This window comes from Trichosurus vulpecula, chromosome 5, assembly GCF_011100635.1.
Source record: "Trichosurus vulpecula isolate mTriVul1 chromosome 5, mTriVul1.pri, whole genome shotgun sequence".
NCBI lineage: Eukaryota > Metazoa > Chordata > Mammalia > Diprotodontia > Phalangeridae > Trichosurus > Trichosurus vulpecula.
Genome location: NC_050577.1, coordinates 209651456 through 209664719, shown reverse-complemented (window position 1 = coordinate 209664719; position 13264 = coordinate 209651456). Strand labels below are relative to the sequence as shown.

Genomic DNA, 13264 nt, shown 5'->3' with positions numbered 1-13264 from the left:
AATTTATAAGTTTACTATAATAAAGAGTGAATTTTCATTTGAAAACTTTGGGCTATCACTTAAAAATTATGAAAATATATGGAGTCTTTTGAAGATGTAGCTTCATTACATTGAGTCAACGCTCAGGTATTCAACGTATATTTGAAACCCCAGAATGTGTTTAGTTTTGATTTATAAATAAAGGATAAATGACATGTAACAGTTAGGGAAACATGAGAAAATCAATAACATTCAAGCCCTAAGTCATAGTTAGTGAAATTTTGCTATTTGAGGTAAAAACTCTTGGGACTGTAATTTCATTTTAATTATAGGAATAATTGTCTGAATTGTCATGAAGGTAATAGTAGAAAATGGCATGTACTGCAGTGTGAGAACTGCTATGGGTCAATGTTTGTACCTGGGAAAGGTTGAGGGGACAACCTTGGAGTGGCCTAAGGTAGGAACTTCAGTTTCCCCGTTGTGCTACTTCCTTTCTGGATAGGGACTTTCCCTACCTGGTTAATCCCGAGTCTGGCTTTTGATACCCTGTGAACAATGTGGAGCTTTACTACATAATTAGTTGTCAGATATGATGTGCCTAGAATCAAACAGAGCTAAGGGAGGTTTTCCTCTGTTATGGCTTGTGTTAAGTCAGTCTGTGCCCTTGAGGGAACAAGTCTTGACATTGTTATAACTATGTCCCTTCTTTTCCTTTCATAGTAAATTTCTATAATCAGGGCAGGTGAGCAGCAGAAGTTTTGTAAGTGCATAAACTAAATATGTTAATTAATAAATTGATATTGAAACATCTCTGAATTCCTATAATAGGATGCAAGTATGAAAAATCTTCTAATTTTAATCTGTATTTGTGGTCAAATAACATAGAGATAATGTCCTCCTATTGCTATTGTTGTCCTTTGTACTTGAAGAGGACCAAAATGACATCATGATGTTGAGGTCAGTGTACAATGTGTCTGGCTGTGCCTGGTCAGGCCAGTATGAACTTGGAAGGCTCTACCACAGGTCAGGCAGAAAGAACATTTGGACTGGAGAGGTCTCTAAATTTTCATACATTTCTTTTGAGTTACTGTATTTTGGCTTTGCTCATGGAGCACAGCTCCTTCTTTGATGCAGGCATGCCATGCTGGATGGTACTGTGCCAGTCCCTCCCATGTCTCACAATCAATGTCGAAGTTCTTTGGAGAACACCTTGAGAATGTCTCCATGCTGTTTCTTCTGACTGTGAATTTTTTGTAACATAGTCTTTTAGGTAAATGTACGTTTGGCTTTAGAACAATGTGGCCAGTCCATTGGAGTTGCCCATACATGGAACCATCAGTTACAGCAAACAGAGAAATTTTGAATGCTGTGGATAAGTTCACTTGTCTTGGCAGTATACTTTCCAGGGATGTACACATAGATGATGAGGTTGATGCACGCATTGCCAGAGCTAGCTCAGGGTTTGGGACGCTCCAAAAGTGTAAGAAAGGGGAAGTATTAGGCTGCCTATCAAACTGAAGGTCTACAGAGTCATTGTGCTGACATCATTGTTGTATACTTACGAAACTTGGACAGTCTACCAGTGCCATGCCAGAAGATTGAAGTGCTTCTATTTGAATTGTCTTAGGAAAATTCTGAAGATCACCTGAAAAAGATAAGATGCTGGACACTGAGGTCCTTTCTTGAGCTGAACTGCCAAGAATTCAAACTCTACTGAAGAGAGCACAACTCCTATGGGCTGGCCATGTTGTTTGAATGACAAATATGTGTTTGTCTAATAGATATTCTGCTAAGTGGAGGAATTAGACAAAGTAATAAGATTAAAATGTAATAGAAAAGTTTTCTAATTAAATGGAATAGTAAATTTTGAGAAAGCAACAGGATTAGACTGTTTCCTTTGAGAACTATATACATATGCATATGAGTGACTTCCAAATGTATTTATTGTGGAAATTCAGGCTTTAAGTATGTTTTAAAAATAAGTTTTCAAAATTGGATTAAGGGTTTTACATATAAAATTGCATTTATAATTGTAAAGAAAGTGGAATTATTTTCCCATTTTAAAGTATCTGGTAATTTTAAAAGAGAAGAGTTGGTTTTACAAGTCAGACCCCCATGAATTTTCTTTTTTTAAGATTCTTATATCAGGTACAGGATTTAGGTAAAGAAAGAAACAGCAAGTACTATATAAAAACTGAAATTCTCTGAAGTTTCAGATTTAGAGAAACAAATTTAAGAGATTGTACTAAGTTTTTCTATTAGCACATTTTAGTAGAATTATCTAGGAATCTCTACGAGTGACTCTGAACCAAAGGAGCAGAGCTCCCTTCAGAGCTGTCCTGAGTATGAAGCCTATTCCAGAATGTCTATGAGAAGATATTTCCAGGCACCAGATTTCCCACACATGGGACATCTGAGACTCAAAATATGATGATTAAATAGACATTGGGAGTGGGTTACTAGCATACAAGAAGATTTGATGTTATTAATATTGATGATCATCATTGTATTGCTTTGGCTTTTTGTTTCATGTTGTTTGTGTTTGCTGAGTTTTCTTGGTCACCTTGATGACATGGAAATCTCCTCTCTCAAAATTAGTCCATTGTGAGTGCTCTAAGTAGTCTGATCTATAGCTTGACTTAGTTTACCTATAGAGTCTATTTAACGAGGTTTGTATATCATTATTATCGTTGTAAGACTCTGTGGCTGTTGTACTAATCAATTTGAGAAGATGCTTCCCAATGGTCTTTTCTTGTTCTGTAATGTTGATGGTGAGCATGATCACGTTAAAAATCTTATAGATAAGTGATCCATAGCAGGAGTGGGCTGACCATTCCCTCATTAATCAAAGTGGGGAATTGAAGAACTTATGTGAACTAAACTCACTCTGTTTTGTGAAACTGACTCCATTAAGACCCAAGTTTCATTTTCCTGTAAATTCCGCCTTCTTGCTAATCATGCCTGTTTCACATCCAGAGAAATCCACCTGCTTGCTCTCCCCCCCCACTCTCAAAACTCATTTATCTTCTCCCTACACAGAAAAGTTCCTAATCTTTCCTCCAATTAGACATCAGATGACCTAATCTTGCATCCTGGTTTAGATCCTGTTAATTGTTTTCTTTTAATGCATAAAAATCTGTCTCCCCTCTTGCATTTCAGGTTCAGTAACAAATTGAAGAGTTCCGGTTCTGATCTATTATGCAATTGGCATGCACTGCTTAATAAATTGATCTGCTTGGAACCTTGAACCATTTTTTTCCTCGGTTATTTCAGATTTCATCTGTCACATAGACACATGAAGGTGGCCAGGATGTGGGAGCAGATGCATGGGTCTCAATGGTCCCCATTTGCACCTGGATAGAATGTTGAGCTAACTGGTTAAGACATGTCAGTTCAGAAAAATGCAAATCAAAACAACTCTTAGGTACCATATCACACCTGTCCAACTGGCTAACATGACAAAACAGTAAAACTATAAATGCTGGAGAAGATGTGGGGAAATTGGAAAAATAATACATTGTTGGTGGAGTTGTGAACTAATCCAACCATTGTGGAGAGCAATTTGGAACTATGCCCAAAGGGCTATAAAAATGTGTATACCTTTGACCCTGCAATACCACTTCTAGGGCTGTATCCTAAGGAGATCATACAAATGAGAAAAGAACCCACATCTACAAAAATATTTATAGCAGCTCTTTCTGTGGTGGCAAAGAACTGGAAATTGAGGAGATGTCCATCAATTAGGGAGTGGCTAAACAAGTTGTGGTATATGAATGTAATGGATATTATTGTGCTATAAGAAATGATGAGGAGATGGACTTCATAAAAACCTGGAAAGACTCATATGAACTGATGCTGAGTGAGGGGTGCAGAAACAGGAGAACATTGTACACAGTTACAGCCACATTGTGCAATGACTAACTTTGATAGACTTGGCTCTTCTGAGCAATGCAAGGTTCTAAGACAACTCAAATCAAAAGTGAGTCAAAAGACTCATGATGGAAAATGCTATCCACATCCAGAGAAAGAATTACAGAGTCTGAATGCAGATCAAATCACACTATTTGCTCTTTTTTGTTTTATTTTGTTTCCTCTTTCTTGTGGTTCATTCCATTGGTTATGATGCTTCTTTGCAACATGACTAATGTGAAAATGTTTAATGTGAATGTATATGTAGAGCCTATATCAGATTGCATGCTGTCTTGGGAAGGGGGAAGGGACAGGGAGAAAATTTGGAACTCAAAAGCTTGTGGAACTGAATGTTGTAAACTAAAATTAAATTAAATAAATAAAAAAGGTCAGTTCAGGTAGAATGGATCCAATGGGTATCACTGAGTGTCTCCATGTTCCTAAGATTGGGACGATTAGAGGAATGGATGCAGTTGTGAGGGCTGTATTTATCAGTGTTTGGGGTCCTGGAAAAATAGCACATATGAGGTCCCATATGGACTGGTAGGGCTTGAGGCCTGACTCTGGGTTCTAGCTGTCCTTTGGCCCTGCACCTGGGGGACTTCTGGGTTGGTCAAAGCTTCTGGGGTTTCTTGGGGGTCCTCCTGAGGAATTCCCCATTTGATCACCCAGGAAGTTCCACTGCTGTACCCCAAGTTGCTGTACCTGCAGTTGATCCCTCTCCTCCTTCTTCTTCTTCTAATGGAAAAGGAAGAAGAAAGTCAGTGGGTTCCTCTCCAGCTGGGGCTGAGGGCAAGTAGATTATTAAACAGGTGATGGCTGGGGACTCTGTGAAGGGCAGATGGGGTCTAGGGGCTACCTGGTCTTCCATAGCTGGTGGCACGGCAGATTTGTTACCAGGAGTCAACGCCTCTGGAGACGAGTCCATCAGTTGTTGGTTCATGAGTGTCTTGCGTCAGCAGTGCAGTAGTTTCTTTGGCACTCTCTGTGCTACTTGCTGCCTTCTTGAAGGTTGGAGTATATGTTCTAATTTCCTTCTGATAGTCTCAGTGTCCCTTGTTGGGAGCTGAGACTATCACCTTGGTGTTGTTGGGTGAAAGGCTCTACTGGTCTTATGGCTTATTCATTCCATTCCCTACCCCCTCCCCTGCCACTGTGGTTTGGCAGTTACATGAGAGAGGTGGGGAGCATGGGGGAGGGGAGAAGGAATCACGCCATCAGTGCTCAGGGCTGCCCTCATCATCCCACCTGTTGTGAACTTGGTAGCCTGAGATGGCTTGATTACTGCCACTATGGGTGTTTCCCTTTCTTCTATGGTTAGGGGATTCCATGGCCACCCATACCAATTCATCCTCCTTCACCCTCTGGTCCATGACCACTATGAGGGAAAGCAGTGTAGTTCCCCTTAAAGCTGGTGGTTGGAAGGTCTAGGATTCCCTTAGGGTTTCATTTGAGGCCATTGGCTTTGCCCTGGAGAATGAGGCAAGGACAAGGAGGTGGACTGTAGGTGTTGGATTGGGAGCTTAAGGAGCCATGGGGTGAAGAGGGGCTGTTCAGTGTGCAGAATGCTTCAGGCATCTGCACCCACTTGGGTTCTGATTTCCTCCTAGAAGCTTGAGCAGGGTGATTTTTAAGAGTCCATTATGCTCCTGTAAGCAATTGGATAGACCTCTAAATACCAGTGTCATCTGCCTATTGCTGCATGGTCCAGCCTACAAAATGCATGCCCTGATTACTATGAGTGGCTATGGGAGGGTCAAAAGGTGCAAGAATTTCCTTTGACAGTCCAATTGTGACGTCATTGGCTATGGGACTCCTACATGAGTGATACAGCAAAAGTTTCATATAAGGGTCTATTATTTTTGTTGTTCAGTCATTTCAGCCACATCCAACTCTTCATGACCCTATTTTGGGGTGTTCTTGGCAAGGACACTGGAGTGGTTTGCCATTTCCTTCTCTAGCTCATTTTTAACAGATGGGGACCTGAAGGAAACAGGGTTATGTGATTTGCCCGGGGTGACACAGTTAGTGAGTATCTGAGGTCCAGTTTGAACTTAGGAAGATGAGTCTTCCTGACCTCAGGCCCAGTACTCTATCCACTGTACTACCTCACCACCTCCCCCAAAGTGTGGTGAGGGCATATTCAATAGCTCCAGTTTGGAAGTGGTGAGGGCATATTTAATAGCCCCAGCTTGAAAGGGTAAAGATCCAATCAAGTCCACCTGCTAAATTTGGTGAGATGCAGACTCTTTAACAATGCTACCGTGTTTCCAGAGGCAGAATGCAATACTATCTCACATTCCCTTGTGACCTGGTCAATGGGTGTGGTGGAGGTTGTCTCTCCTCAACCATTGTGTAAGTCCAGCAGTCCCTAAATGTCAAGAGCATTCATGTGCCCATTTCACAAGCCCTCTTTCCATATGGGGTATGTCCTGTGCAGTAACAGGAGCACTCTTGGTAACTGGTCATGTGAGGATGTCAACCACGAAGTTGAGTTGTTGCCTCTGTAGCCCTTCCTATTTGGGTGGAGACATGACTGACCCAAATGAGATAGATCTGTGCATATCCTGCAAGGTCCTTCCAATGTTCAGCTCCCCATACTGAATGACCTCAGATCTGCTAGACACCTTGGGCCTGCTTGCCAGACCAGACTGCAAGTCCATTAGCAACTGCCCAGGAGTCAGTGTAGATAAGGAGGGAGCTCCTGTCGTGCTTCATCAAGTCCCTCATGGATAGATCAATGGACTTCAGCTTTGCCCACTAGTGTTATGTCCTTAGCCATTAGCCTTCAAGGAGGTAGTAGTTGCAGGGTGGAAGGCTGCAGCTACCCAGTGGCAATTCTCACTAGAACCAGAAGCATTGCCTTCTGTGAAATAAGCGTCACTCCTATCAGCATTTGCCAGCTGATTCTGTGGGCCCCACTTAGTGAATGGATCAGTGGGGGAGGGTGTGTATCTCCAAAAACAAGTGGTCATAATGGGATTTGTGTCACTCACTTAGCTTGCTAACTCCCTATGGGCCTGGTTTTACCCTGTCCTACAAATACCATTTCCATTTTAACAGGGACTGTTTTCTTCAGCCTAGGGCTATATAGTTAATTCGGTTCTTAGAGAGACAGGATGTGTGCCTGTCAAGGGGTTCTGTGACCATCAGAGCCCAGTAGGCAGCCAGCACAGGAATGAATGCCTTGTAGCAGCGTCTGTGAGCTTCTTGCTCCAGAATCCCATTGATAGTCTTTTGCCATCATGGTGAGTCTATAGATTCCAGGACGTATGGGTGGTTGTGGCTAAGGCCTCTACCTAGAAGTCATCCCTTGGTGGTACTAGTGGCAATGCTTGACTTCACTTAGAGCCTTCTGTTGCTCTGGGGCCCACTGAAAGGTGGAGGACTTTGGTGTGACCAGATAAGTGGGAGCAAGTATGGCTCTGAAGTGGGGAATATGTTGTCTCCAAAACCCAAACATACCTACTGGATGTTGTGCCCTCTTAACAGCAATGAGGGCTTTGTGGAGGAGTAGCTAGCTAATCTCAGACTGGGGCAGGGATGTCCTTGACCTTATGGATCCATATGTATCCTAAGAATTTTGCATACTGTGAGGGGGCTTGTATTTTATGGGGATCTATGGGGCTATTCAGATATTCCACAGGTAGCCTGGTGAAAATATATTGTACCCCCTCAAATGTAAAAGCAATTTGGGGGTGCAGATATGGGCACAGGGTAAAACATATTAGGTAAGTCTACTTGACAGCAAACCAAGAGTAGCCAGAGGATTGAACGTCCTCTCTCACCTCTATAATACTAGATAGTAGGGCTTTAATTGATGAAACAACCTTATTCAAATTCCTATAGTTCACAGTTAATCTCCATTCATCTTTGCCTGCTTTCTGGACAGGCCAGACTGGTGAGACTATGAATGGAGAGACTATGAGGATAATCACCTTCAATAAGTAAATCCTTTACAATGGAATGCTGGCATTCTGTCCCTTGCCTAAGCTTATACCATGGGGTGTTAGCAATTCTCATGGGGAGGGGCGAAGACACTGGCTCCCACTTGGCCTTACCTATGGTCAATACTAACAGCTTAGGTTTTTTCCAAGTGGCCAGATGATGTCATAGGACATCCATGCCAATTATGGGCAAGGGAGTAGAATGCTCAGGGATTCTAACTACTGAGAGCGATGTACTCTGATTTCTCCCATAATGAGATCCATGGTAGTCTGGGTGCCTTGAAGAGTGGCATCTATCATTACCTATATGGGGTTAGTGGGGCCCCATTGTACATGCCTGGGACTGGGGTGACATGAAATCCAGTGTTCAGCAGCTTATTAAAATACTGCTGGTTTCCAGGGTCCCACAGCACCGTGTCATGAACAGGTGATTGTCTTGAGGGGGCGTATTGGCAATCAAAATGGGCTCTTAGCACTTAATTCAACCAAGTGCCCTTGAAGAGTTTGGCCTTTATTTCCTTGATTAAATTAGGAGTCCTTGATGTCCTCCTTGCCTCAAGGGAAAGCCTAGTTTACATGGGTTTGAGTGACATGTTTGTGACATCAGAGGCTTTTAGACCACATGGGTTTAAGTCACATTTTTTGTGATGGTTTTAGGTCAGGTGGGTGAGTTGCATGTGTGACTCACCCTTGACCCTGAACAAGACATATAAACCCAGAGGTTGGCTTTCCTGTTTTGGAGCTCTGACCCACAGCAGTAGTGGCATGCGTGACTCTGGGCCAGCCATTGTTATGAGCTCCCTGGCTGAACTCAGATGTTGGTAACTATGAATTGTATTTGGTCTGTCTGTTGATGTTTGTAATTTGTTTGTATTTGCTCTGAAGTTCAGGGTGCTGGCTTTTTCCCCTGAACTAAGTGAATGGTATTTGTATGCTGGATTAAAGTAAGATTGTCAACCCCTTAACGTTGCTTTCCTTGGTAAAGCAGATCAAAAGAACCTGGGCTTTTGCAGCGTTCTGTGAGCTGATTGTTGGTTTTTCACCCCGACAGAAGCTGCTAGCCGGATTGTTGAAACAGGGGGCCCAGTGTCCTTAGAGCTGGCAGGTTTCTATGGGGTCCTTCAAGGACTCTGCCAAACACACTTTGCCAGAGGTCTGGAGCCTCTGGCATGCGTTGGAACTTCCCTGTCTTTTTCCATGTACTATACCTATAAGGGTCTGAATTTCTTTGGAGATTTTGGCACAAAACTGCAGAAGTCTAAATCCCTTGTTCTCCAGTACAGGGTACTGTCACATGCCAATCTTTTTGTCCTTTGTCTCAAGGACCCTTGCCATGGATGCCTTTTGCTATGCTCAGATTGGGACTTGGTCCCTGATCAGTGTTCTCTCTATTATTATTCTACTTGCCTCCCCTTTTTCTGTGATCCCCATTCCCTTGGATGGCAAATACCTGAAGCTCAGGCTTACTTTAGTGTTTCTCTACAAGGTCCAGGATGTCTAACAGGGACTGCACAGTCTCAGTGCCTGCCATCATGAGGAGAATGGCACAGAGGTTCTCTGGGGCTCCTTTCAGAAACACAACTTTGGCTTCCTCATCGAGTTGGGCATTCTCTGGTCTCTTCCAGACCTCCTCCAAGGTAGGTATATCAGTACTGTGATAAACACACAACATAGTGCCTGCCCATGAGCTGAGCCAAAGCCTGGCCTTTCTCTAAAATAGTCCATTGGGCCTGTGCCTTAGCTGTGATGGACAAGAGGGAGGGCTATATAGCCCTCCAGGCCCAGAAAACCCTCCTCCGGGCATTGGTGTGATTATTTTCCTAAGTTCTCCAGGGTTTTTTAGGTGGGCACTCAGTGACTATGCATCCCTACACATAGAGGCTAATCGTTTCATTTCTCTGGCCTTCAGGGTCAAGTCTTCCCTGTTCTGTATCTCAAGCTAACTTCATCATGCAGTTCCAATCCGTCATCAGCTTCCTTTCCTACCCGTGGTGAGAGAGAAAGCTTGGTCTAGCAATGGGGGTTGGATGCCTTACCTTTTAGATCTTCTTCTTCTGCTTCCTCAACTCTGTCTTCCTAGAAGGGGAAGGGGGTGCATGGGTAGAGTCAAGGTGAATATTCAGCTTACCTCTTCAGAAGACACTCCACTGTTATCCATTATCATTGTGACAAGCAGCGGTTGGCAAATGCAATCAAATTCCTCTAGTGCCCCAACAGATGCTCGAAATTGGTGATTTCTTGAGGGTCCTTAATGAGTGAGGGAACAGGGGATTTCTCAATCAAAACTTGCCCAGTTTTCAGAGCAAAACTCAGATTGGGACCTTCTAAGAATTCAGCAGAGGCCAGAATCCATCAGACTAGGAAAGCAACTCCAGCAACAACAATAGCAAATATAAGACAATGACACTCCAAGCCACCTTCCTTGCCTCTGTATCATATCATTAGCTATGTTGGTTACCAGGGTAACCAGTAACCAGGAAGGAGATACACAGTCCTCAAGACTCTGGAATGAGAGGGGGTTGGACTTCTGTTGGCAGTTCTCTGATCCCCTAAGGTCCATTGCAGACATGTGGCTTGTGCTTACATTTTCCCCAAAACTACCTTATGCAGGCTTATTCTTCCGCAGGTGCAGGGTATTCCCACTGTGGCCAGCATTGGAGAGGTGCCAAGCAGTCCACCTGTGGCCATGCTTCTATATGACAGAAGGAATGTCTTCCTTCCCCTAACTAGCCAAAAAAAACCCCAACTTAGCTGTTGTTGTTCAGTTGTGTCTTCGTGACCCCATTTGAGGTTTTCTTGGCAAAGATCAATGGTTTGGCATTTCCTTCTCTAGCCCATTTTATAGATAAGGAAACTGAAGCAAACAGGGTTAAGTGACTTGCCCAGGGTTACACAGCTAGTAAGTATCTAAGGCCAGATTTAAACTTAGGAAGATGAGTTTTCCTGACTGCAAGCCTGGCCTGTCCATTTTCCAGGGACTTCTACATGAGCATAAAAATGGTTCTTTTTCCCTAGACTAAAAGGCCCTACCCTTTAACAAACATTTCCATGTATTAAGGGGAGGTGGGAGAACACAGCCAGGAAAAAGTTATGGGGTTGCTTCAGTTTGCTGTGGATGTGGGGCAGTAGAGAAGGGTAAAGGACCACCCCTGGTGGGAAAGAGGAAGGGTTGGGGTGATTTTGAGGATGAGGGCTACAGATTGTGAAGGCAGGTAGGAATTTACTACGGGCAAGAAGGAAGCAGTTGGGGGTGAAGAGGAGGTGGAAGAGAGGTGAAGTACAAAGACACCAGGTACACAGAAGAGAAAAAACCTGCCTCTTTAAAATTAAAACAGCTTTAACCCTTTATATACACTTCAATTGAAAGGGAGCATATAGCTCTCTGGCAGGCTGGAGAATGTGAACGAGTTCTGCTACTTCCTGAAGCAGACAGTGCAACAGGCAGGCAAGATACCTCTGAATAATTACAAAGTAAGCAATGTGATTGCTAGCCCTCTATACCTCTTAGCTAAAATTCCAAATGCTTGGATCCACCTAGCTAATTAGCTGGCCAAAACTGTTTCCCTCTGTGCCAATTTAATTGAATTTCTAATTAATTTAAAATTATTAAGTGGGACAGGCAGTCCAGTTGTTCCAGTACTTCTGGGAAAAATCACATTGACAGTGTGAAGGCTGGGTGGCAATCACACTTTAACAAGACATAGAGAATGTAGGGGGAAAACAGCACAGAGAGTACAGAGCCAAGCATCAAAAAAGTTTACAGAATCAGATGGTGTGGGGATCATGATAGGGTGGTGAGGAAGGAAGGCATCATTAGGGTTAGCTCATTGACATACCACTTCATCTCAAAGTTGTCAGTAAAATTTTAAATTTAACATATACATGTCACCTCAAAGTTATCAGCACCCCTTGGTGCTCTGCTTGTTAATGTCTGGAGTTTTCTGAGATATATATATAATAGGACCAAAAATCCCTGATAACAAAGCCCAGATGACTTTCCCTGATTTAGCCCATAGTCTCAGGATGTGATTTCTGTCTAATATATGATACGGTCTGCAAATTATGCTCCTTTGATCTTTGGAAAGTTTGTACATGATGTGTAGGTTCCCCTTTGCAATCTTACTTCCTGATACTGCCACTTTATACAGAATATTTACTATACTGACAGAAAGGGGGAGCAAAGTGATCAGGGGAACCAGAACAATATAAAATTTTAACATACATGAAACTTCTACTGAAAGTCCTATGTACATTGTATGGAACATCAGGACTGTGCAGAACAGTTTGAGAAAAGTAATTTTATATGTCGTGTATGTTATTTTATAGTATCTTCTGGTAATTAAAACTATCCATCCCAGTTTGTGTATAAAATTGCTTTTAAAAATAAGCTAGTGGGGTGGAGCCAAGATGGAGGCATGAAAACAAGGACTCACTTGAGCTCTCCCCCAAATCCCTCCAAACACCTGTAAAAAATAACTCTAAACAAATTCTAGAGCTTCAGAACCCACAAAATGACAGAGTGAAACAAGTCTCCAGCCCGAAATTTCCTGGATGATCACTATCTATCAAACCATGCTGGAAGTGGAGTGCAGCCCAGCATGGGCAGTGCAAAAAGAGACCAGGCCAGAGCAGACTGGGCAGAGCAGGCAGCTTTGGTGGATTCCAGACTTCTCAACCCACAAACACTAAAGACAACTTAGCAGGTCAGTGGGAAAACTCTGTTGGACCTAGGGGAGAGAAGGGTGTGGTCCAGCCAGAGCCCCGTGGTGCTGGAGGTGGTTGCAGTGGTATAGCAGCAGCAGCAGCAGCAGCAATGGGGGCTGTTTCCAGAGCTCCAGGCGCACAGACAGTGGGGGTATGGGTGGGACTCAAGCATCTGATCAGAGCAGGAGTGCAGGATTCTCTTGCTTTGCCCTGTTTGGATCTGAGTTGCAGTCCTGGTTGGTGGTCCTTGGGGGAGGAGGAGTGCTGATGTGGCAGAGCTGGCAGTGACTGTGGTGAGGGAGTCATCCTTGTAGTTACATGGCAGAAAGGAGTGCTTGCAATCACAGCAGAGCACAGGCCAGGAGAGGAATATCATACCACCTCAGAATAGACGTAGATCTGAAAACAGCAGCTCAAAACCGCTGAAGCTTGGGACAAAGACTCTCCACTCTGAAAGCACTCATACCCTGACAAAAAGCTCAAGGGTCAAGCAATAGGCTGGGAACATGAGCAAGCAGAGGAAAAGGACTCAGGCTACAGAATCTTTTTTTGGTGACAAAGAAAATCAAAATGTACAGCCAGAAGAAGTCAACAAAGTCAAAGATCCTACATCAAAAGACTCCAAGAAAAATATGAATTAGTCTCAGGCCATGGAAGAGCTCAAAAAGGATTTGGAAAATCAAGTAAGAGAAGTGGAGGAAAAATTGGGAAGAGAAATGAGAGTA

General features: G+C 43.2%; 1 protein-coding gene across 4 annotated transcripts in view; it reads right to left on the bottom strand.

Annotated features, from left to right (window-relative positions):
• Nucleotides 1–10284, bottom strand: part of SLC38A1 (solute carrier family 38 member 1) — a 77742-nt gene extending 67458 nt beyond the window's left edge. The window contains exons 1-2 of one of the 4 annotated variants that reach the window (XM_036761319.1): nucleotides 4748–5050; nucleotides 4594–4626 (exon numbers count right to left, since the gene is read on the bottom strand). In XM_036761319.1, the coding sequence (XP_036617214.1) occupies nucleotides 4594–4626; nucleotides 4748–4831 (117 nt within the window). In that variant the 5' untranslated portion in view covers nucleotides 4832–5050. Of the gene's footprint in view, nucleotides 1–4593; nucleotides 4627–4747; nucleotides 5471–9963 lie in introns of those variants that run through there. The other 3 variants (XM_036761321.1, XM_036761320.1, XM_036761322.1) reach the window with 3 other exon arrangements.
• Between the last annotated feature and the right edge of the window lie 2980 nt (nucleotides 10285–13264).